This window comes from Pyrenophora tritici-repentis, chromosome 6, assembly GCF_003171515.1.
Source record: "Pyrenophora tritici-repentis strain M4 chromosome 6, whole genome shotgun sequence".
Classification (NCBI taxonomy): Eukaryota; Fungi; Ascomycota; class Dothideomycetes; order Pleosporales; family Pleosporaceae; genus Pyrenophora; species Pyrenophora tritici-repentis.
In genome coordinates this window covers 2,074,401-2,095,514 of record NC_089395.1, presented here as the reverse complement: position 1 = coordinate 2,095,514, position 21,114 = coordinate 2,074,401, and the positions used below count along the sequence as shown (strand labels likewise).

General features: G+C 51.9%; 8 protein-coding genes across 8 annotated transcripts; 4 read left to right on the top strand and 4 right to left on the bottom strand.

Annotated features, from left to right (window-relative positions):
• Positions 1 to 327: 327 nt before the first annotated feature.
• Positions 328 to 1,365, bottom strand: PtrM4_120240 (RTX toxins and related Ca2+-binding protein; the record flags this gene model as incomplete). Its single annotated transcript, XM_001935316.1, has 1 exon — positions 328 to 1,365. The coding sequence occupies one exon, from the start codon at positions 1,363 to 1,365 to the stop codon at positions 328 to 330; it is 1,038 nt and encodes a 345-aa protein (XP_001935351.1).
• A 1,232-nt stretch (positions 1,366 to 2,597) lies between these two features.
• PtrM4_120230 (Myosin-tail-1 multi-domain protein) lies at positions 2,598 to 7,111 on the bottom strand (the record flags this gene model as incomplete). The annotated part of the gene is made up of 4 exons (XM_001935315.2): positions 2,598 to 2,602; positions 2,666 to 6,253; positions 6,364 to 6,785; positions 7,080 to 7,111. The coding sequence occupies 4 exons, from the start codon at positions 7,109 to 7,111 to the stop codon at positions 2,598 to 2,600; spliced, it is 4,047 nt and encodes a 1,348-aa protein (XP_001935350.2).
• Positions 7,112 to 9,277: 2,166 nt separating this feature from the next.
• PtrM4_120220 (RING-finger-containing ubiquitin ligase) lies at positions 9,278 to 10,776 on the bottom strand (the record flags this gene model as incomplete). The annotated part of the gene is made up of 3 exons (XM_001935314.2): positions 9,278 to 9,971; positions 10,025 to 10,542; positions 10,627 to 10,776. 3 exons carry the CDS (start codon positions 10,774 to 10,776, stop codon positions 9,278 to 9,280), a joined length of 1,362 nt encoding a protein of 453 aa, XP_001935349.1.
• Positions 10,777 to 11,633: 857 nt separating this feature from the next.
• Positions 11,634 to 12,355, bottom strand: PtrM4_120210 (mitochondria fission 1 protein; the record flags this gene model as incomplete). The annotated part of the gene is made up of 3 exons (XM_001935313.2): positions 11,634 to 11,966; positions 12,174 to 12,286; positions 12,337 to 12,355. The coding sequence occupies 3 exons, from the start codon at positions 12,353 to 12,355 to the stop codon at positions 11,634 to 11,636; spliced, it is 465 nt and encodes a 154-aa protein (XP_001935348.1).
• Positions 12,356 to 12,710: 355 nt separating this feature from the next.
• Positions 12,711 to 13,426, top strand: PtrM4_120200 (kinetochore protein spc24; the record flags this gene model as incomplete). Its single annotated transcript, XM_001935312.1, has 3 exons — positions 12,711 to 12,737; positions 12,791 to 13,179; positions 13,252 to 13,426. 3 exons carry the CDS (start codon positions 12,711 to 12,713, stop codon positions 13,424 to 13,426), a joined length of 591 nt encoding a protein of 196 aa, XP_001935347.1.
• Positions 13,427 to 13,993: 567 nt separating this feature from the next.
• PtrM4_120190 (HET domain containing protein) lies at positions 13,994 to 14,984 on the top strand (the record flags this gene model as incomplete). Its single annotated transcript, XM_066108407.1, has 2 exons — positions 13,994 to 14,764; positions 14,817 to 14,984. The coding sequence occupies 2 exons, from the start codon at positions 13,994 to 13,996 to the stop codon at positions 14,982 to 14,984; spliced, it is 939 nt and encodes a 312-aa protein (XP_065961592.1).
• Positions 14,985 to 16,699: 1,715 nt separating this feature from the next.
• PtrM4_120180 (Trypan-PARP domain containing protein) lies at positions 16,700 to 18,742 on the top strand (the record flags this gene model as incomplete). The annotated part of the gene is made up of 1 exon (XM_066108406.1): positions 16,700 to 18,742. One exon carries the CDS (start codon positions 16,700 to 16,702, stop codon positions 18,740 to 18,742), a length of 2,043 nt encoding a protein of 680 aa, XP_065961591.1.
• A 1,190-nt stretch (positions 18,743 to 19,932) lies between these two features.
• Positions 19,933 to 20,425, top strand: PtrM4_120170 (uncharacterized protein; the record flags this gene model as incomplete). Its single annotated transcript, XM_066108405.1, has 2 exons — positions 19,933 to 20,198; positions 20,296 to 20,425. The coding sequence occupies 2 exons, from the start codon at positions 19,933 to 19,935 to the stop codon at positions 20,423 to 20,425; spliced, it is 396 nt and encodes a 131-aa protein (XP_065961590.1).
• Positions 20,426 to 21,114: the final 689 nt, after the last annotated feature.

Genomic DNA, 21,114 nt, shown 5'->3' with positions numbered 1-21,114 from the left:
GTTTAAGTTTGATCGATGGGTATGAATGACTTATGAGCTTTTTGTTATTCGAGTATGAGTTTGGTATGAAGAGAAGAGTTTGAAGGAGATAGTAATATAGAAAAACGGGGAACACATAACTTCCTATATTACTTAGCCAAGAAGTAGATAGGTTCTAAATTGATGTCTGGTTATGAAAAGAAACGAGAAGGGCTAATTGAATATTTACATCGAATCGTCAAACAAATGTTTCCGCAGAACTACCAAGTCCATCTCCACCGTCCTCGCCCAAGAGCTTGATACCGACTCCGGTACCAAGTACGAGCGAAAGTATCCAACTTTCTAAGCCTAACCACTAAGAAGTCCCTCAACGGGGAGATTACCAGTCAGGCCGCCATTGCCTTCTCCGTTACCAGAGGCCCCCTGCGTTAACTCAGCGATAAACGCAAGCAACTCGTCAATTTCCTCATCCTCCTGCCTCTTCATAACCGCAGCCTTCATAACAGCATCAGCCTCTGCATGAGCCGGTCCATTCCAGTGGGGCATAGTCTCTGTCTCCTCTTCCTCATCATCATCCGCCATACCGGCAAGCTCATCGGCCAGATCTTCAAGCCCTTCGCCCAGATCGTTGACTGGTAGCTCATTCGCGACCTCATCGTACTCACCAGCAGCAGCCATTTTATGCTCCGTCCTCTTCATCTGCGTAGGATACTTCTGCCCCATAGGCTTCGTGTGCTCGACAGGTTTGGTGTGCTCCTCATCCTTCTCCTCACCGTCCAAAGAACCCAAAAGCTCATCCACAATATCCTCAAACTCATCAATACCAGCTTCCTCCTCATGCTCTCCAATGTCCGTCCTCTTAATACCAAACTTGCCATTCTTGCCAGCAGCACCCTCTTGTCTCTCGAAAATGCCAAGTCCCCCGAGAATGCCACCAAGCGTTCCGCCCCCAGATCCCCTGAGAGCGTTATCAAGCCCTCCATTCCCAGATCCCCCGAGAGCGTTATCAAAAGTATCATCCCCGAGAATGCCATCAAGATCTCCGTCCCCAGCACCACTGGGACCCTCTTGTCTCTTGAAAATGCCCCCAGATCCCCCGATAATGCCATCAAGCGTTCCACCCCCAGATCCCCCAAGAATGCCATCAAGCCCTCCGTCCCGAGATCCCTTGATAGGTTCATTAACCACTCCATCCCCAGATCCCCCGAAAATGGCATCAAGAATTCCGCCCTTAGATTCCCCGAGAGTGGCACGACGGTTTAAACGGGTGGTTTTGGCAATGCCATCAACCAATTTTCCGAGTCCAGTGCCCATGTCGTTGGTAGCGAGGTGGGCAGGTGAGGCTACAGGTGCTGCTGAGACAGCAGGGATGGCGACAGCGGCCATGGTAGAAGCGATAGTAGAAAACTTCATGTTTGCGGTATTGTTGAGTTGGTAAACTGATAAAGTTTTGCAGACGAGAGAGTCTTTCAAAGTAAACAGATGAGAGAGGTAGTCAAGTGGAAGAAGCTGGATGACTTGATGAGGAGATCAGAATGGCGGAAGAGCTGTATAGTTTTATATCCAACACAACATAGACTTCTCTTTTCTCCAACCCTCATTTCCACCCCCATTGCCTATCCCATCCACCCCCTTTCACCTCCACGCGTCCTTCATGCCACCGCTGCTACAGTACCATTGCAACTATCCTTGGCATACTAAATTGACGAACCATCGATTACATGCTTTTGACGATCGCTCTACCGAGCTTTTTCGACACCACCGATGAGGCAAAAGCAAAACATCGGTGAACATCGAAAAAGAAACGAAAAAAGGGAAAAGGGGACACGGAAATCTCTCCAGTGGTGTGAGATGGCATTGTCAGATCGCCCGATTAGATTACATGGTATTTCTGAATTGCGGTAGAAGGCCCACGCACGTTCCTCTATTTTCTTCTATGCGTTGGCCCCTAACCTCCGCCGGATATTCCCAACGGTCAACGAATAACTACTCACCCACGCACCTACCACTTCGAAGTCGACTTAGATGCTGGATTGATTGAGTATCTGTGTGGTTTTGCGGGTGGCGGTGAACATAGTGACATAGTGACGGAAACGTTGAGCTTAGATTGGAATGAATCAAACATCATAATTTCAACAAAGCAGAAGGAGCAATCCGGTCAAACTGGCAATGCTCACGTCGAACTGTCGACTGAAATTGATTCAAACGTCATCACATCAACAAAGGTAGAACAGCCATGTTAAGAACGCAACACACATTTCATTATCTATACAATTCTCATGCTTCATGCTCATTTCTCAGGCTCATACTTTCGTACCGATCATCTCTGTGCATAAACGTTGGAAAACGTGGACCCGTCATTAAAACGTTCAGTCGCAGCAGCGCACATGGAAAAAAAGGAGAGGGGTGGAAACTCAACAACCACAAAACAAAACAAAACAAGACGCGCAGCAAGCAATCTGGGAAGATCCTCCTACTAGCCACAAGGGTGCTCACACAATAACGGTGTGTAGCAAAGGGTATAATGCAACCTCCCATATCCCGTCATTCCCAACCTCCATCTTACTTCACCACTGACTCACCCCCTCTCCTTCGCAGAATCACTCGATACTCAGGCGTCAAACTTATTTCTTGCCCTTCTTCTTGTTCTTCTTCTTTTTAGAGGCACTCTTCTCTCCTCCTTCACCCTCCTCTTCATCGCCGTTGGTGGGTGACATGGGGGTAGTGGGTGTTTGGGGCTCCGATTCGGGTTCCTCAGCATCCTTAGTCTCGGTCTCCGCTGCGCCATCGACAGCTGGTGCATCTACTGGTGCCTCTGGCTCCTTGGTCTCAGCAACTGGCTCCTCGATGGCCTTCTCGACAGGTACTTCAGCAGCCTTCTCAGCGGGAACCTCGGTGGCGGGGACTTCGACAATCTTCGAGGCCTTCTCAAGCAGCTCAGCGTTAGTCTTCTTGAGCTCCTCTTGATCAGCCTTGGCCTTCTCAAGTTGCTCTTTAGCAGACTCAAGTTCCGCCTTAGCCTCCTCTTGTGCCTTCTTCGCGGCCTCAGCCTCGGACTGTAGAGCAGTGGTCTTTTCTTCTTGCTCCTTCAGTGTGGCCTGAAGAGTCTCGAGAGATGTCTTGGCTTCTGTCTCTCCTGACTTAGCGGCCTCGAGCTCCTTGATGGATGCCTCAGATGCCTGGGTAGCCTCGTCAAGCTTGGCTTGGAGAGCAGTGAGTTCAGATTCCTTCGCCTTGGCAGCTTCGACGCTGGCCTCGAGCTCAGTGACCTTGGTCTCGCTTGCCTTCAACTTCTCCTCTAGCTCGCTCTTCTCAGCAGTCGACTTCTCAGTCGATATCTTGAGCTCTGCAAGCTCGGATTCGAGTGTAGAGGCCTTTGCAGCAGTCTCCTTCGCTTCAGCCTCAGCCTCCTTGGTCGCCTTGAGCTCCTCATCAACAGCCTCCTTTGCCTTCTTAGTCTCCTCAAGAGACTGCTCGGCAGCGGCGAGATCCTTCTCCAGGGAAGCAACCTTCTCGTTGCCTGAAGATTGGGCAGTCTGAAGGGCTTCAGAGTGTTCAGATTCCTTCGCAGCAAGCTTAGCTTCCAACTCGGCGACCTTGCTGGCCTCAGCCTTGGCGTCAGCGAGCTCCTTCTCAAGGGCCGCAATCTTGTCGTTGCTTGACGATTGAGCTGCCTGGAGAGATTCTGAGTGTTCAGTTTCCTTGGCTTCGAGCTTGCTAGTGGTTTCCTTGAGGGAAGCCTCAAGCTCTGCGATCTTTGCCGCAGACTCGTTGGCACCACCCTTGGCAGCCTCGGTGGCTTGGGTAGCCTCAGCCAGAGCAGCTTCCTTCTCCTTGACGGCAGTCTCCAGCTCGGTAATCTTGTTGCGAAGACCCTCAGCCTCCTGTGTTGACGATTCTGATGCCTTGGCAGCATCTTCCTTGGCAGTGGTAGCAGCCTCAAGATCTGACTTTGCAGTGGCGAGAGCTTGCTCAAGTTCGGTAACCTTGCCAGCTTCAGCAGACTTGGCCCCCAGTTCCGACTCCTTCGCGGCTAGGCTGTCTTGGGCAGCCTTGAGAGACGCCTCCAACTCAGCGATCTTTGAGCCAGAGGACTCAGTAGCTTGGCTTACATCAGCTTTAGCAGCCTCGAGTTCAGACTCCTTTGCCGCAAGACCATCCTTCGCCTCCTTAAGAGAAGCCTCTAGCTCGCTGATAGTGGAACGAAGGCCCTCAGCATCACCCTTGGATGATTCGACCGCCTTCTTAGCTTCGCTCTTGGCAGCCTCCAATTCCGACTTGTGGGCGGTGATGCTCTCCTGAGCTTCCTTCAGACTGGCCTCAAGCTCGGCAATCTTCGAGCTGGAAGATTCAGTGACCTTGGTGACATCGCCCTTAGCAGCCTCAAGTTCAGATTCCTTGGACGATAGGCTGTCCTTGGCTTCCTTGAGCGAAGCCTCAAGGTCAGCGATGGTCTTTTGCAGACCCTCAGCGTCTCCCTTGGATGACTCAACAGCCTTGGTGGCCTCCTCCTTGGCAGCAGCCAACTCAGACTCCTTGGTGGCAAGGCTCTCTTGTGCCTCCTTGAGGGAACCTTCGAGCTCAGCTACCTTAGTGGCAGAGGCCTCTGATGCCTTACTGACCTCCTCTTTTGCGGCAGCTAGCTCAGACTCCTTAGCAGCCAGGCTATCCTGTGCCTCCTTCAGCGAGCCCTCGAGCTCGGTGACCTTGGCATTGGAAGCCTCTGAAACCTTGGTGACTTCGCCCTTTGCAGCCTCCAGCTCAGCCTCAAGCTTAGCTACAGTCTCGCGAAGCTCCTCGGCCTCTTTCTTGGCAGCAGTGGTCTGCTCATCAGAAGAACCCTTTGTGCTCTCAATCTCGGCCTCAAGCTTGCTGACGGTGCTCTGCAGGCCTGCAACCTCAACCTTGGCAGATTCGGCAGCCTTGGATGCGTCGCCCTTTACGGTTTCAAGCTCGGCATCCTTGGCGGAAAGGCTGTCTTGTGATTCCTTGAGGGAGGCTTCAAGTTCAGAAATCTTGGCTGTGAGGGCATCAACCTTGCTCTTAGCCTCTTCTGCAGCCTTGACTGCCGCTTCCTTCTCGGAAGCAAGGGAGGCTGAGGATGCCTCGAGCTCAGACGTCTTGGCAGAAAGATCATCTTGTGCCTCCTTCAGCGACTTCTCGAGGGCAGAAACCTTCTGAGCAAGCTCATCAGCGTCACCCTTGGACATGTCGACAGTCTTGAGTTTCTCTTGCAAATCGCTAATCTCAGCCTTGAGACTATCAACCTCACTCTTGGATGACTCAGTCAATGATGCGACCTGATCGGCAGCAGCAGCATACTCCTTGGTCTTAGCGTCAAGCTCTGAAGCCTTCTGCTCAAGGGTATCCTTTGCCTCCTGGAGAGATGCTTGCAGCTCAGTAATGGTGCTGCGAAGACCTTCAGCCTCCTCTTTTGACGCCTTCTCAGCATCAGCGTCTTGGGTGCCTCGTGCTGCAAGTTCTTCGGAGAGCTTGCTGTGTGCGGCTTCGAGTTCAGCGTGCTTGGACTTCAGCTCCTCTAACTCGGAGATCTGCGACTTCAGGATGGCGACCTCAGCAACGAATTCCTCAACCTTGGTCTTCTGAGCGTCTCGGTCCGCAGCTAGGGCATCAAGATCAGCCTTGGCGACAGTGTCCTGGCTCTGGCTCTTGAGCTCCTCAATTGTGGCAAGAGCATCGGCGAGTTCCTTCTCTGTGTTGCTCTTTGCAGCGGTAAGCTCGTCCAACTGCGCCTTGGCAGTAGAAAGCTCAGCCTCCTTAGCTTCAAGCTCAGCAGAGTTGTCAGCTGATTCAGTACCGGCTGCCTGATGGCTGTCGATGATGCCCTTGAGCTTCTCGATCTCATCCTTGTAGGATGCAATCTGGGCCTCAAGTTCGGAGACGGTGCCGCGAAGGCCTTCAGCCTCCTTTGTGATATCGGCAATCTTCTCGTTGAACTCAGCTTCGCACTCCTCGCGAACGGTGTTCCTCTCCTTGGCCTTGGCCTCGCGTACTTGTTGAACAACGACGCTGACCATGTGCTCCTCAAGATCCTTCTTGTCCTGCTGCAGCGACTGCTCGCGGGACTCGAACTCCTTGGTGCGCTCCTTGTGGTCCTCCTCAAGACTCCGCACATGCTCATCTTGGGTAGCAGCAACGCGCTGGGCTTCGTCAAGGTCGGCTTCGGCGTGGGCGAGCTTCTTCTTGAGCTTGGAAATTTGCGTCTCCAAGTCATCCGAGGCTAGTAGAGATGGGGGTGAAGGAGAGTCTGCCGCTAAGGAAGAAGAGTGAGTTAGTATTGCGTGGGATGGAGTGTAGTTCAATGGGGGAGAGACGCATGAAGCAAAAGAGGGTATTGGGGAGGGGTAAAGAAATCAGACGTACCGGCCTCGTCTTCGCTCAACCGTCTAGGCGGCTCGCGCGGGGTTTCAGGCGGGGTATCGACGCCATTGTCCTGCTGTCTTATCGACTCTGCCTTTGTGGGTGGTGTAGCATCGGTTGTGACCAACGGGCTTGTCGGCTCAGCCGGTGCAGGCAGTGGTGCAGCTCCACCGAAGAAGTAGTTGTACGCTCGCTTCATACTGCTGGTACGCTTGGGGAGCCCGGGTCGGCCTGAGCTGGTCGACTTGCGTCCTCGTCGCTCTTCTTGCTGACTTGCTTCGCCAGTTACGGTGACGGGTACGATGGTATCTCCGTTCCTTGCTCGCCTGTTGTCCTGGCTTCTAGGCGGTAGGAGCCGTCTGCTGAACTTTTGAGATCCCGACTGAATATCAGCGAGGATCTGCTTCTGCTCTTTTGAAGAGACTCTGCGGAAGAGGCGTTAGTTGATTGCTCTAGCAAAGGCTGATGACAGGCGTTAACTAAGGCAAGCTTGGCGAGTAGGTTGAGCCAAGGGCCAGTCGGTGGTGGACAAAAATATTGTTATAGGCTGGGGTATACAAGGCGGGGTCAGGCCAGGGAACTCCTTACCAAAAGCCAGAGTGAGATAAGGGTAGTATAGGGCGAGGGACAAAAGCTTGAAAGTGGCGTGGAGGGGAAGTGGGAGGGGGAGGGGGAAGAGAAAGTTGGTCGAGCAAAGGACATTAACGGGTAGCACTCACTCATAGCTTTCTTTCCTGCCCCAGCTCGGCATGATTCACGCTCTACAGCTGACTGCTATCAGTTGCAGTCAAGCGCCACTTAAAACCGCTTTTGCAATCCAATCAATCGAATGTCAAAGAAAATTTTGTTGCCTTTCTGAGTCTGGGCGGGCCGTCAAGTCTCCTCACCGCACGGAACGAATGGAGCTTTACTTATGTACGGCACAACAACAGGCTGGCTCATGCATGCAAGCCTGGTGGATTGTCGGGCGCTAAGGTTCCGCTACGAGGGATATAGGTTTTGTAGAGGCGGGAAGAGCCAGTCATATACTTAGCTACCACGTAGCACCTGTTGCATGGGCGAGGCTCAACAGGCATTAATGCAAGCACAACGCAGCTCGCGACAAAATCCCATGAGAGGCGGCCGAGGCCAAGCTCGCAAGCGGCTCCACTTTTCTTCTTACCGCCTCGCCGGGGTGGCTGTCCAGGACATGGACCACGACGACGACGAGGGAAAAAGCTGGTGAGGGCCCTGCCCACGCACCAAACACATTTGCCCATTATTTTTTGTCTGGGAGAGAGATGGAGTGTGTCTGATCAAGGGACAGCTTGCTCTCTTGTACTCGCCACCAGCGTGGAGCCCCAATGCTACCATCTTGACGGCTATCTCCGCCTGGCCAATCACAGCTAGGCACGTAGTACCACCATGTCGCGACTATGTACATGTGCTTTGGGATCACGGAACGGCGTGGAACGCGATGAGCAGCCATCAAACCATCACTCAAACCATGACAAGTGCGCATGTGAGCGATAAGCCAGCGCACCATCTCTTCTGTCAAGCAGTGACTCGGCATCATGCGAACACCAATTGCCTGCAGGAACAACGGCCTTTCTTTTGCAAAACATGTCGTCTCACCTCGTCGCAGGGCGATCACTCAAATGACAATTCATCAGGACACACGGTCCGCGCCTAGCACGCTGACACAGGAAGGTAGCTTTCTTGGCGCGCGACAAGGCTGTTCATCGTCGTCGTCGTCGTCATGTGCAGTCGATGTGGTCGATGCGTTGATGCGTTGTCGGGGATCCGCCGCCCGCTCAACTTTTTTCCACTCGCCAATCTCGCCGGGCGCATCAATGCCCGCCGTCCTACTTGCCTCACCATGTCATGCTCTCTAATTGCTGTTTATTGCACCCCCTCTTAGCTCTGACGTGATGATCATTTGCCCTTTACCTTCATCTTGAGAAGCAAAAAGTCTTCACCGCAAAAACCCATGCACCCCCAGAACCCAGCCCATTCGCCGCCTGCCCTGCATATCCGCACCCCACCCGTTGACACGGCCCAGACGCTAGCCAAATCAGTCCTCGCCCTCGCGCTCCACCGCTTCTTCGCATCAATCCATGTCCATCAACATGATCCAGTATACGAGCACACACTGCACAGACTGCAAAGCCTAACGCCCGCCTTGTTGACTCGACACCGCCAGTGAGGGGCTGCTCGGCATGTGAAAGTGAGGGCATCCGTCATCGGCACTTGCACACTTCAGTCACGCCTCACTGTTGCATTCATGTATGTCATCAAGCACACAATCACACAATACCACTATTGTAGCTCGTCATCGAGAACCTACCTCCACTTGTAGTTGTGCACCTCATCTTCACATCCATGACCGTGCTAGCAAGACATTCATGTCCATTGAGAAATACAAGGGCTATGTACAGCATGCGCTGAGCAAACACGTGGGGTGGAAAGAAGCAAACACCAACGCCCACCGCTAAACCAATACATACCACGCCAACGCAAAATCCTCTCAAACCGAATACTGACGCTGCATCTTTGCAGCACGGCTAGATCGCCCGCTTGATCTTTGGCTACTCGACTCAGTTGACTGCGTGATGCCATCTGCGGGAATCCATAGTGGAGTAGACTCGCTCGGCCGCTTAGAACCATATACGTAGACTGGTCAGTGCCCGGACGCACCCGCACCGCACGTGGCTTAAGTAACGACTGCACGTACAGAAGATACCCGACGAGCCAAGTGAGTGTCAAGCCTGTGCATGTGGCTGAAGATATCACTGGGGCGCTGGGCTCCCACATCTAGACGCTTCATCACGCCTTTTACGCACCGCCTCTCTTAGTGCCTCCCTGCTCCTTCTGAAATGGTCGCGTCCTAACCATGTTATATACATTAGCTTGATATCACAAACACATGATCCGGATCCTATTGCGGGGAACCAAACAGACCCCTGCGTATCCGATCGCTGATGCCATCATTACCCGACTCTGCGTTCGCGTTACCAGACGAATTGCCTTGATTGTCAGGCGGTGAATCTGGGTTAAACGAGCCAGGCATGTGGGACGTCCGATCCGCCTGTGGTTCGGCTGACGCAGGGTTGTTTGACTGGCCCTCGCCACCCTTGGTGATGCCCTTTCGACAATGCGGGCAGGTATCGTGCTCGCGTAGCCATGCCGAGATGCACGGGTGATGGAACCAGTGCTTGCAGGGCAGTAGCGTGACTTGCTCGCCGATGTTGACCTCATCCATGCATATACTGCATTCAGCCTTGTGCTCATCGCCTAGCATGTCCTCGGTGACTTCTTTACGGGGAAGGGCATCGATGTCGTTTTGAGTCGCCGGTCCCGGTGCGTTGCTGGTCGCCGTTTGTTCCATGAGCTGGGAAACGATGCGGTCGAGACCCTCCTGTGAGTAGACAAAGTCGCCCAAGTTGTTGCCAGCAGGGCCCATGATGCCCATAGTCGAGAATAGTTGTAAGATGGGGTTACCAGCAAATTGTTCGCCAGGGACGTGGTTGTGTTCGCCACCAAACATGCCCTGAGCACCGCCCTGGGGGTGGGGGTAGACATGAATGTGACCAGGTGGCGCACCGAACGCTGCCATTAGACCTGTCACGATGCTATTTGTGTGATTAGCCATTACCAATCCATATATAGAGCTTACTTTGCTTACTTTGTCATCTCGTCCACAGGCTCGGCCCGTCCAGCAGCGTTTCCATCCCTAGGAAAGATCCTAGCGCCACCACGATACGTGAATCTTCCTCCGTGAATCTGGGGTCCTCCTTGTGCGCCTTGATTTTGGGCTTCTTGAAATGCGGTTTGGTTGGGGTTCTCTCCAGTACCAGGAGGCGACCTCGAAAACGGCCCCTCGGTCTGACCTGCTTGACCTTGGGGTCGTAATGCCGCTCCAGTCAACCCGTTCAACATAGCCATGAAGCCGCCTATTGATCCCGGCGCAAGGCCACCCTGGGGAGATACAGAGCGGGTAACGGTGGCCTGTAGGTTGTACCTTCCGGGCGCCGTCTGGGTAAAGTGGATATTACTAATATCTCCCTCCTCAGGGTCATCGTTTTGCCATGGGTTGTGCTGATGTAGGTGGGGTAGCGCGTCCTCGAGATCAGGTAGAGAGTTGGTGTCGTCGCCGTCGTGACCAAACATGGTCGTGTCTCTCGGGTCGTTGTTATCTTCTATCTGCGCGGGATTAGCGGCGGTTGGTGCATGTCGGCTTCATCTCGTCTGTTGAGTCGGAAGCTGCATCTGGCGGCCGGAACTCACGATCTCTGTGAAGTCTGAGCCGCATTCTGGACACGAGAGGCCATGTTCGTCCCGATACCACTCGTCGTTGCATTCGTGGCAAAACATCATGTCGCGGTGACCTGACCGCTGGTTCTGCGACGGCGCATCCTGATTACTCGACTGGTCCATGATGGCCGACGTGGGGTGTATCGTGTATAGGATCTAGGATGGGATGGAGAGAGAGTGAAGGGAGCTAGGCCAAGTCAGTCAGAAAGGAAGCGACATTTGACCAATAGATAGACCTACCAAGCTGGTCGGGAGCAGGCGCGGACCTTGGGTGAGTTCAGAACCCTGTCATGCGCGGTTGTTTGCACCAGTGAGGGTGTGGCGACCTACAACTGTAGGCAGGTATGCGGCGGGGGAACAGAAGGTGCGCAGAAGCCGAGTGCGAGTATGTTGTGGATTGATTTCCAAGGCGCGAGTTGCGGCGGGATTTGGGCATTCGATGTGTGAGCTGTCAGAGCGGGAATGACGTTGTTGGTCAAGCAGGGTCCAGCGATTTGTCCCGCGATATCGTCAGATGGGTCGCAGCTGCATCAGCGCTTGCACTCTAGAGCGAATAATTGTGACAATAGGAGAGATGATGGAAGAGCGATGCGAGCAATATCTCTTTGTCTTCTTTTGTCAAAAGATACGGGTTGATTGTCTTACTCTGACTGCGTTTGTTCAGACGTCTATCGGCTTCTCTCAGCTTCTATCGGATTCTGGGCGAATCCACCAAATCTATCGCAGCAGCAAAAGATAGCATCGCACATAGCTGTGGACGGTCTAAGAGCACCACGTAACGTTTTAGGCACAGTCGCGAACTTCAGTAGGAGAGCCTTGTATGTACAGATATTCAAAATGCCATGACGTTGTACTAGCCTGGCCAAAGGTATAAACCCCACCAACGCCTGTGCATGTATTCACGTCGCAAAGTCTGTCTTGGCCGTCCTTCACCTGGCGCTGAAGCTGGCGACAATCGACTTTCCCATGGCCGTCATTGTTCAGTTCCTTCGCGGACCGCCTCTCAGCAGCAAGCTCCCCACCACCCCCGCCGCTACCACGATGCCTCCCACAATCGCAGCGCCTACCAGTCCCTCCTTCGCAACCTTTTCGTCGATCAGGCTCTTCAAACTTCCGGCTTGCAGATTTGCGGGCTCCAGCTCTAGCAGAAGCTCATTATACCGTCGGGCTTCTGCGTAGTTGCCGAGCTTGTAGTTGCCGAGGGCGAGGTAGTAAAGACATTCGCGCCGACGCTCCCGCGAGTTGCGAAAGATCTCGGAGAGCAAGCGCACACCCTCTTGTTGGTCGGGACGGGACGTGGATTTGATAAGACCCTAGAATGATGCCATGAGCTTTGTCGTTGCGGCTGGAGGCGTGCGCATGCAAATTCAAGACTGCACCCGGGCGCCATACAATACATACTGGACAGTGTGGATAAGCACCCAATAGATGTGTTTGGTGACTACAGTGGCTTTTTTACATTGGTATGTCCAGTATTATATGACACCGCGGGTGACGAGAAGCGGGGAAGTCGTACGTACCCATGCATAGTTGAACTTTGTCTGCAGACCAACATATTCACCCTCTTTCTCGTACTGCGCTCGCAGAACTTGCAGCTCCTCTGGCTTGAGCGGCGACTCTACGTCGGCGGCATCTAATGGGAATGAGCGTTCGTCGGCCCAAAAAAATCGGTATCCCACTCACATGGTAATGACGGCGGCATGGCTCGTTATGATGCGCAAGAAGAGCAGAAAATTATGTGCAATGTAGGCGGCTATCGCTATCCTCGGGAAGACTGAGTTGCAGGTGTCGGGCGTTAATACAGGCTGTCTCGTGAACCGTCGGTGACGTACGCCTTGCGGCTGCATGGACCTGGCGCGCCTTCCGCCACTTCGTTCGTGGTTGCCATGCACGCGACGTCAGCACAGACCATGCAAACAAGACCATCAACACCACACCGTCTCATATACACGCAAACACCACCACTCAGATAGACAGAGTTGCGCATACATCGCATACCAGTTTGAACAGAACCAGCGTCTCAACCATTCTCAAAAAACACACAATACTCTACCAAAATGCTTCTCGACGAAGATCCGGCTGCCGTATGCTCCCATCTCCAAACCCCCTGGAACCAACCATCGCTAACACGTTCCAGCTCATTGCGCAATGCACCTCACACTTTAAGATTGCAAACGACAAGACGTCACTTCATCGCATCAATGAATCGCTTAGCACACTCAGCGAATTCCGCACACAACACCTACGGTCCATTCAATCCTCCCTCAGCGCACTAAACCGGACACATCAAACCCTTTCGGCGAACCACAACCACACCTTATCACAACACAATCCAACCAACCATGCAGCAGAAATCTTGAGGTTAGATACCGAAAAGTTCAAGATTGCGAAACAAGCAAGCGATTTGGAGATTGAGGGCGAGAGGTTGCAAAGTGATTTGGCAAGGCTTGGGAACGTGGCTAGCGAGTTGGAAGAGGAAGGTGTGGAAGGCGGCGTTGAACCTAGGGCGGGCGAGGATGCTACTGTGTAAGTGAATCCCTCCACCAGTCCACCATGGGATGTGATGGTGGTAGATGACGCTCGCTAACAATATCCTAGTCTAAAACTGAAGCTTTACCGCACTCTTGGCATCGACGTCGAAGCCGACCCTACGACTGGCGAGTACAATAAGGCCGTCATCCGAAACGCAGCAAAGGGCGACGTGCACGTTGTAAACATCGACCCCAAGTTCTCACGTCACTTTTACACAAACTACTTTTGGCGGACCATGTGAGCCGAATGTGATATACTATACGGTTGTATATTTGAGATGGCGCAGAACAGTTTCATGTATTGTACGTGGCGAAGGCGTTCTATTGATCTGGGTGGTCGTTACGTCGTGGCAGCAGGCGTTTGGTTATGACCCGTTTTCAAGATACCTATGAATTTGTGGCGTTGGGTATGCAATGTCAAGCTACGGTCAGAGTATATACCTTGACGTATGTCTTGTCGTACTCGATTATGAATAAGAAGCGCACTATCTGTCTTATGATGTCTTGTAGGTTGGCATGTTCAATGCGTTTTGTATACACTGGGTCTAGCGCGAAAAGCCACGAGTTTCTTGGTAAGCGGGGTGGCTGCCTAATCCATACATAAGGCTGTGGTGCGCTGTTTCCTACCATCTATTCACATGCACCCTTTCTTTCTATGGGCTATCGTCACGAATCTCGTGCGGCTCTTGTATCTGGCTCAACACACTGGCCAGTTCTGCGCCGTGCATCGCTCCAAAAGTTGACCCAACCACACTCCATTGCTCAAGAGACATTCCCCGTTCAGCCTCGGACATGGAACCGAGTTCAGTATGAATACCCAGCTCTCCTCTATCAAGGCTAAGGAAAGGCGTCGTCAAGGCGACCTTTGCCACCGTTGTTCCGTTGTTGATTGGCCGCGACTTATTTGGGAAGATCATTCGCTCTGTGGTGGTGCCAAACCCCATTTGTTCAGGATCCCTGAATCTACCAAGGAACTGTTGGAATCAGATTGTCCAATGTGTCCAATGTGGGCATGTGAGGACAGTATCGATAGAGATATCACCTCCGATGATAAAGACTCTCTAAGAGAGCTCATAGTGGGATGTACCTGTCGCCTTGCCGAACGTCCAACAGCATCGACTGATTCGTTCAACAGTGAGAAATATCCCCTGAATGCGGGTATACGGCATATACCACTTGTTCGTATGTGCACGTACTTCGGTGGCATAAGACATGAAGATATTTGGAGCATATCAAAACTTCACGACACTTCCAGCACTCCAGCAACCCGTATTGTTGACCCCAATATCATTGACTATGAAGCTGTTTTAAACTGGTTGGAAAGTTGCAAATCTCATCATTCACATTCCTGTCATGCTGTCCTGCGACAGACTATCCCCGGTTTCAAGGTCATCGACTGTGAAACTTTGCAGGTCATATCCGCACCACAGGACTCTGACTTCACATACGTTACCCTGTCATATGTATGGGGCAGTACCAGGGATCCAAAAGAAAACTTTGATCACTTCCCGCCAACTATCCGAGATGCCATCACAGTCACTTCAAATATCGGCCATCGATATCTCTGGGTCGATCAAGTGGTATGTTGCGTGGAACTGTGTTTAGTGTTCTTCGGCTAACCGTTTTTTGTAGTGTATCAACCAGAATGACTTAGCTGAAAAGCAAGATCAAATTCGAGCAATGGACTACATCTACTCGCAATCCCAATTAGTCATCATTGCTGCTGCTGGTGACTCGGTCTACCATGGATTACCGGGCGTCAGTAACACACCCGAACACCGCAGCACAGGTGTAAACTAGATAAGGATACAGAATTTACTGAAATATTCAGCCCTCTGTACGAAGTCAAACAAAGCGCATGGGCTAAAAGAGCGTGGACATACCAAGAAGGCTTTCTTGCAGCCCGAAGGCTAGTTCTCAACGAAAAAGCAGTATTCTATGTATGTGACCAGATGGTATGTTTAGAATCGTTTAAAATCCCACTAGAGCGACCGACGCACCACTGTGGAAATGCGTGGTGGATAGAGGGTCTTGATGACTATTTCTTTCAGAACGACTCACTCGCATTTACTGAAAGCTCCAATCGAATTTTCAGTATTCTGGCCAATTACACAAACAGAGCCCTTTCATTTGAAACTGATGTCCTCAACGCATGCACTGGAATGCTCAACAGACTATTTCGCTTTCACTATTGGGGCATGCCTATTTTGCGAGACCCAGAGACTCCAATTACTTACATGCCCTTGCTTTGGACAGCAGTCAAGGGCCACCGGAAAAGAAGAGACGGATTTCCCAGTTGGTCATGGACTTCGGCTACGTGTCAAGCATATTTCCTAGCCGGTGTGTACGGAGTAGAGCGAAATTACACTGTGCATGTCCGCCTGGACAATGGGAGCTGGGAACAGGTAGATAAACTCACCGGAAATTCCCACTTTCTTTCCACCGCCAGGATCGGATCGACATTGCGAATTACTGGCACATTTCAAAAGCTGTACTTGGTTCCAGGTAAAATTGCCTGGATCCATTTTTGCAACAACGGGAGGTTCGAGTGCGATTTTACCAATGACGCTGAGTTGTCAGACAAAGACAAGCAGGATGACATCAAGGCCTTGTACATGGCTGACCATTCGCCCTGCGTCCCATCCGGGTTTAGACCTTACCGGTTTTTGGTATTTCAAAAAGTGGGACGTCATCACAAGAGAATTGGAATAGCAGAAGTCAATTTCCCGCTTGGTATAAATGAGTTCCCTCCGACATTGAGCAGCGTTGAGGAGACCATTGAAATTATATAATGATTTCAGGGATCGAGTATGAGAGGTCCTCAAGCGTGGAATCTCTGAAATGACTCATCTCAGCATCCTGTCCCCCAACGTATGATCTTGAAGAGACACCACACCGGGTCTTGACTGGATCGCTGTACCAATCGCCAAGTGGGGCCAAGAGTAGATCCCACTCTTAGCCAAACTAGTTCTTGAGGAAATGCTGTAAGACGCAATGTGGGGCAGAGCAACCATGTCGGTGGATGCATTGTACACCATACGATCGCTTTCCGCCGGCTAGATTCTCAGTATACACTCCGGCCTCTTACACGTTCTTCTTGTGCAGATGTCATACAGACGCCACAGCCGCGCATATCATGGGATTTCAATCATAACTGCCGTCTCACGGCAGCCGGTTTCAAGGCGAAGCGATATTGGTGTAAGCCGGTATCTGAATTACGACGACATACAAAACAGCCGAACCGCATCTGTAACGGTTTGGGACTTGCCAAGACCGACTTGGGTGAGAGTTGGGTACGGCCATCGCTACCACACTTTCTCATCGCACACACCTATATAGCTGCAGTTCCTCCATAGCTACACAATGCAACGCAGTCCTCCTCCTCTCCTCACACCGTTACAGTTATGAGCCCGGAAGCCTTTAATTAAATCGCTGCGTTCACCCGATATACAGCTAACAGACAAGCTGTCGATACGACGACACTCAACACTAGGAGCATATTTAGCTAGGTAGTTATGGCAACTCAAGAGCACGAAATGCAGGTGACGAGAGCGTCAGTTACCCTCCGAAAGCCAGACGATTGGTCGAAATGGCTGTTCACGAGGAAGATATCCGCAGACCGGAATGGTCTGTGGGAGTACGTTAACCCAGATCTTTCGCCAGAGAGGCTGAAGATGCTAGAAGACGAGAGACCTAAAGAGCTCGAAGTAAGGAGATTTCGAAATCCTCTTACAGACGAGCAGATCGATATCCCAGACTTGACAGCGACAGAGCTCGCTACGTACAACTCATGGGCTAGACGATTCGATCGCGACGAGGCCAGGTGGCTCACGAAGGAGAAGGCTCTCCGAAACCTAAGCCTAGAGATCGTGCAGACAATTGACGTCAAACACCTAGACCTAATCCTCGATTGCGCAGACGCCTATAGCCAGCTGAGAACGCTAAAGAAGCACCTCTGTCCATCGATTGGAGAGAGGAACCACCAACTTAGAGCTCGGTACACAGCAGTCTGCACGAGACCAAAGACCGCAAACTTAGATACATGGTTTGACGAGTGGGTGACGATCACCCGACTCCTCACGGAGGCCAAGATGCCAGAGACGACTGGCAACAGAGCGCAGGAAGAGTTTATCCTGTCGATTAGAGGCCTGGACGATAGCTGGGCAGCTACTCAGCTACAGGACCTTATTAAGAAGGAACAGAAAGATGAAGAATTTCCGCTGATCGCGGATTTGATCGCGGAGTTCAGATCGTACTACCGACGTACACGGCCAATCGCGTCAGGACTTGGAACCTTTGCTACACTCGAGGTAGCAAGTAGTGGCAACAGCCAAGGAGCTCGTACACGCTCAGGACCATGGATACCAAGGTGTCTTGATGGGGAAAACCACAAGTTCGATAACTGCCCGTACGTTAACCAGTCAGTTCGGACAAAGGGCTGGAAGCCAGACAAGGCAATTCAGGATAAGTTCACAGAGCTTAGAGACAGTCCTACGTCGAATTCGATGGCCAATGCACTAAGAGCAACAGAGCGGGGGCTTAAGAAGAAGACAAAGCCGCAGGCTGAGGTCCAGAGCTCGTCCATGATTAGTATAGACGATGGACAGCCAGCGCGCAATAAGCCACACGTTAATGCGGTGCTGCAGACTGCAGCAGCTACAGGACTGTCAGCTCCACCGCTGCTCACGAGATGGATGCCAGCATTAGGACGAGTCCTTAGGACGAGAGACGTCGCCTTTATGTCTAGTGATGGGACTGAGCCTGTTTACCCAGATCGACAGATTCTGAGAGAGGTGGTGACGACACTAGACGTTCCAGAACCAGTAGAGGAAACCGACCAGGAGATCGAATTGCTCCTGCAGTCAGCGCAGGAAGACTGGAGTGGCCTAAGCTGGCCCGAGCAAGCCGCTCGAACAGAGCAAGCCAAAGATACGTCTCACGCGTTGTCAACACCTGAGAGCACTCTAGGACCGACGACTCGGCCTGAGCCCGAGCCCGAGCCCGAACCGGAAGCAGTCGAGAAAGACGAACCGGAAGCAGTCGAGAGAGACGAACCGGAAGCAGTTGAGAGAGACGAGCCGGAAGCAGTCGAGAGAGACGAGCTGGAAACAGTCGAGATGCCGCGAGGCTGGGAGCAGATGCCAGTCGAAGCAGAGGCACCAGATCGACGAACGAACAACGCTCCAAGACGTGAGGAGACTAGCGGTCAGGTTAGTGAGTCTAACGTTCTGACGGGAAAAAGACAGAGGAAGACGCTCGGCACGTACTTTGTTGCGTTCGCCAAAGCACTCCAGCAAACAGAGCCACAGAAATCACGGCTACACAGGGATGAGCTTCCGCCTCCGCCAAAGAGATGGAAAGACCTAGAGAAGCACCCTTTTGGACAGGAATTCAAAGCAGCAGCAGCGAAAGAGTTCAAGAGCCGTCGAAAGAAGGGCTGCTTTAAAACAACGTTAGCCTCAGTAGTTGATAGCCAGAGATCCGTTACGAAGTCAACAACTGAGGCTGAGCTGATAGCTCTATCAGCAACCGGAGGAGAGATGGAATGGTGGACCTAGGTCTTCCAGCATATCAAGTTCGACCCGGAGATTCAACCAACGATCTACTGCGACAACGAGCAGACGGTCGGGATCGTTAAGAAAGAAGACGAACGGCTTCACACGAAGCTAAGACATGTAGACACCCATCAAATGTGGGTAAGACAAGAGGTACAGGAAGGAAGGCTCTGTGTAGAGTGGTGCCCTACAGCAGAGATGCCTGCAGATGGACTCACAAAGTCCCTCGTAAGGCAGAAACACGCCGAGTTTGTGAGACAGCTAGGGCTTGAAAATGTTCGCCAGCTTCTTACTACTCATGTAAACACACCAGAACCAACCGAGCTATGGCACTGGCACTAGTCAGCTTTGTTGATCACGGCAGCTGGGGGGGAGTGTAACGGTTTGGGACTTGCCAAGACCGACTTGGGTGAGAGTTGGGTACGGCCATCGCTACCACACTTTCTCATCGCACACACCTATATAGCTGCAGTTCCTCCATAGCTACACAATGCAACGCAGTCCTCCTCCTCTCCTCACACCGTTACAGCATCACCTAAAGTCACGCGCGTCCCCAGCCTCCGCATGGGCACCAACAAACGGCAATAATCCAGGTCACGCACTGTTCCGCACGCACGAGAGATGTTGAATATAATTGGTGCCTTACTTTGTGTAGCTGTATAACCTATTACACATTTTAGTGTCGGAGACCTGACGGGTGACCTCGATATCAAGGGTTGCCCATGCCGAGAACTTCACATTCCCATCACCCCTCGTGGTTTTCCGGTGCAAACAAAGGAAATGCCGGGGTGAAATATGGACCAGCTACGCCCCTTTCCCCTTGGTGTTGCTACGCACGGGCCATAATCAGACAGTCTCACCCACGCTTCTGTTCATTACGGATGCAGCGGGTGTAGATCCTCTTCTCGTATTTAAGCTTGTCCACGAACACGGTTGGCTTATGATGATGACCACCGCTGCACGTTGCGGCTCGTTCTGACCCCCCTTCGGCTCTAATAGAAAAGGGCTCTTCCTAACACCAGAAGAGGGTTCGTCGCCGAACTTAAAGGTCCTACCCCAGCTTTTTCTATATCGACCCTTTGTCCTTCCTTTTTGTACCGACCAACTCAACCAACCAAAGAATCCTGTTCTCTCGGAACAAGTGTCTTTTGTCTTAAAAGCACCCTTGATCGCATATTTCACTCATTTACATTATGCGTTTCGAAATCCCAACTATCGTCGCTCTCTTGAGCAGTTTCGCGTCTGCTGTATCCGTTTGCAGACCACACTCGAAGCTGAACCCTTTCAACGACAGTCGTGGCTGCACGATTTTCAAGGACCAAACCTGCGGTTCAGACCCTGGCTTCGCTATTCCTGGTGACAGCGGCTACTGCGCGGACCTGAATAACCTCTTTGCCGACTACGATGGCAAGGTGCGCAGCTTCCGCGTAGAGAAGGGATACCAGTGCGAGTTCTACTTGTAAGTTTATCCTTACTTTCTATAGAGGATGATTCCGCTCCCCCGACCGGGTTCGGTTTTGTTTGTTTACACGCGTCGCTGACAGTTTTGGTGTTAGGGATATCGGCTGCCCGGCTTACAAAAGTCACATTTCATACGGCAGCCTTACTGAAAGCGTCAACGTCCCAACGCTCAACAGCACCTACGATCGGAAAATCCGCAGCATTTACTGCTGTAACCTTAACTAGCGATTTTTGTTCGGTACGTATAGACAATGCGGCAGTCAAGTTTCTTCGGGTCGTTTGCGGCGAGACGGCGCGGCGACATTTCGCATTCAATCTGCCGGCGGCTTGTACGCACACGGTCTGTCTGCCTGTCTTTGTGCATAAGATGAAACTTGCCTTCGCATTCGTACAACGCATTTAGCTAACGATGTTTGGACAGTGAGTACGCATACTCTCGAGCTAAGCTAGACGGTAAAGAATGCACGGCACGACAACTTGTCGCTTGCTCACCTGCCGGGTCAGGGTGATGGGTACCACGTGTAGCTGCCAAGCGCTGGATTTGGAGGTAGCTACTCGCTTTGATCTGGAGGCGACGTGGAATGGCATTGTGGACTGAGTAAGAAGACGTACATGGGCTAGGACCAGTCTCCAGCATCCTTGATTCACCACTGGGGAAAGTAATTTTAACTTCTAATTCACGGGGGACAACACATACCTAACTTATTTTTCATTCTGATATTGATGTATATATGTATACTTTGCATGTATACTTTGCAAGAAGCCCTTTTCTGGTCCTTATCTGGGCATAGCGCTTGAGTTCGCGATGTGGTCGCAAATGACTTGGGCGCCAGGTCGCGCCATTGACGCTGCAACGAGAACGTAGTGGCTGGCATATAGTAAACTTCGGAGATAGACATCACTCTAAACTATGA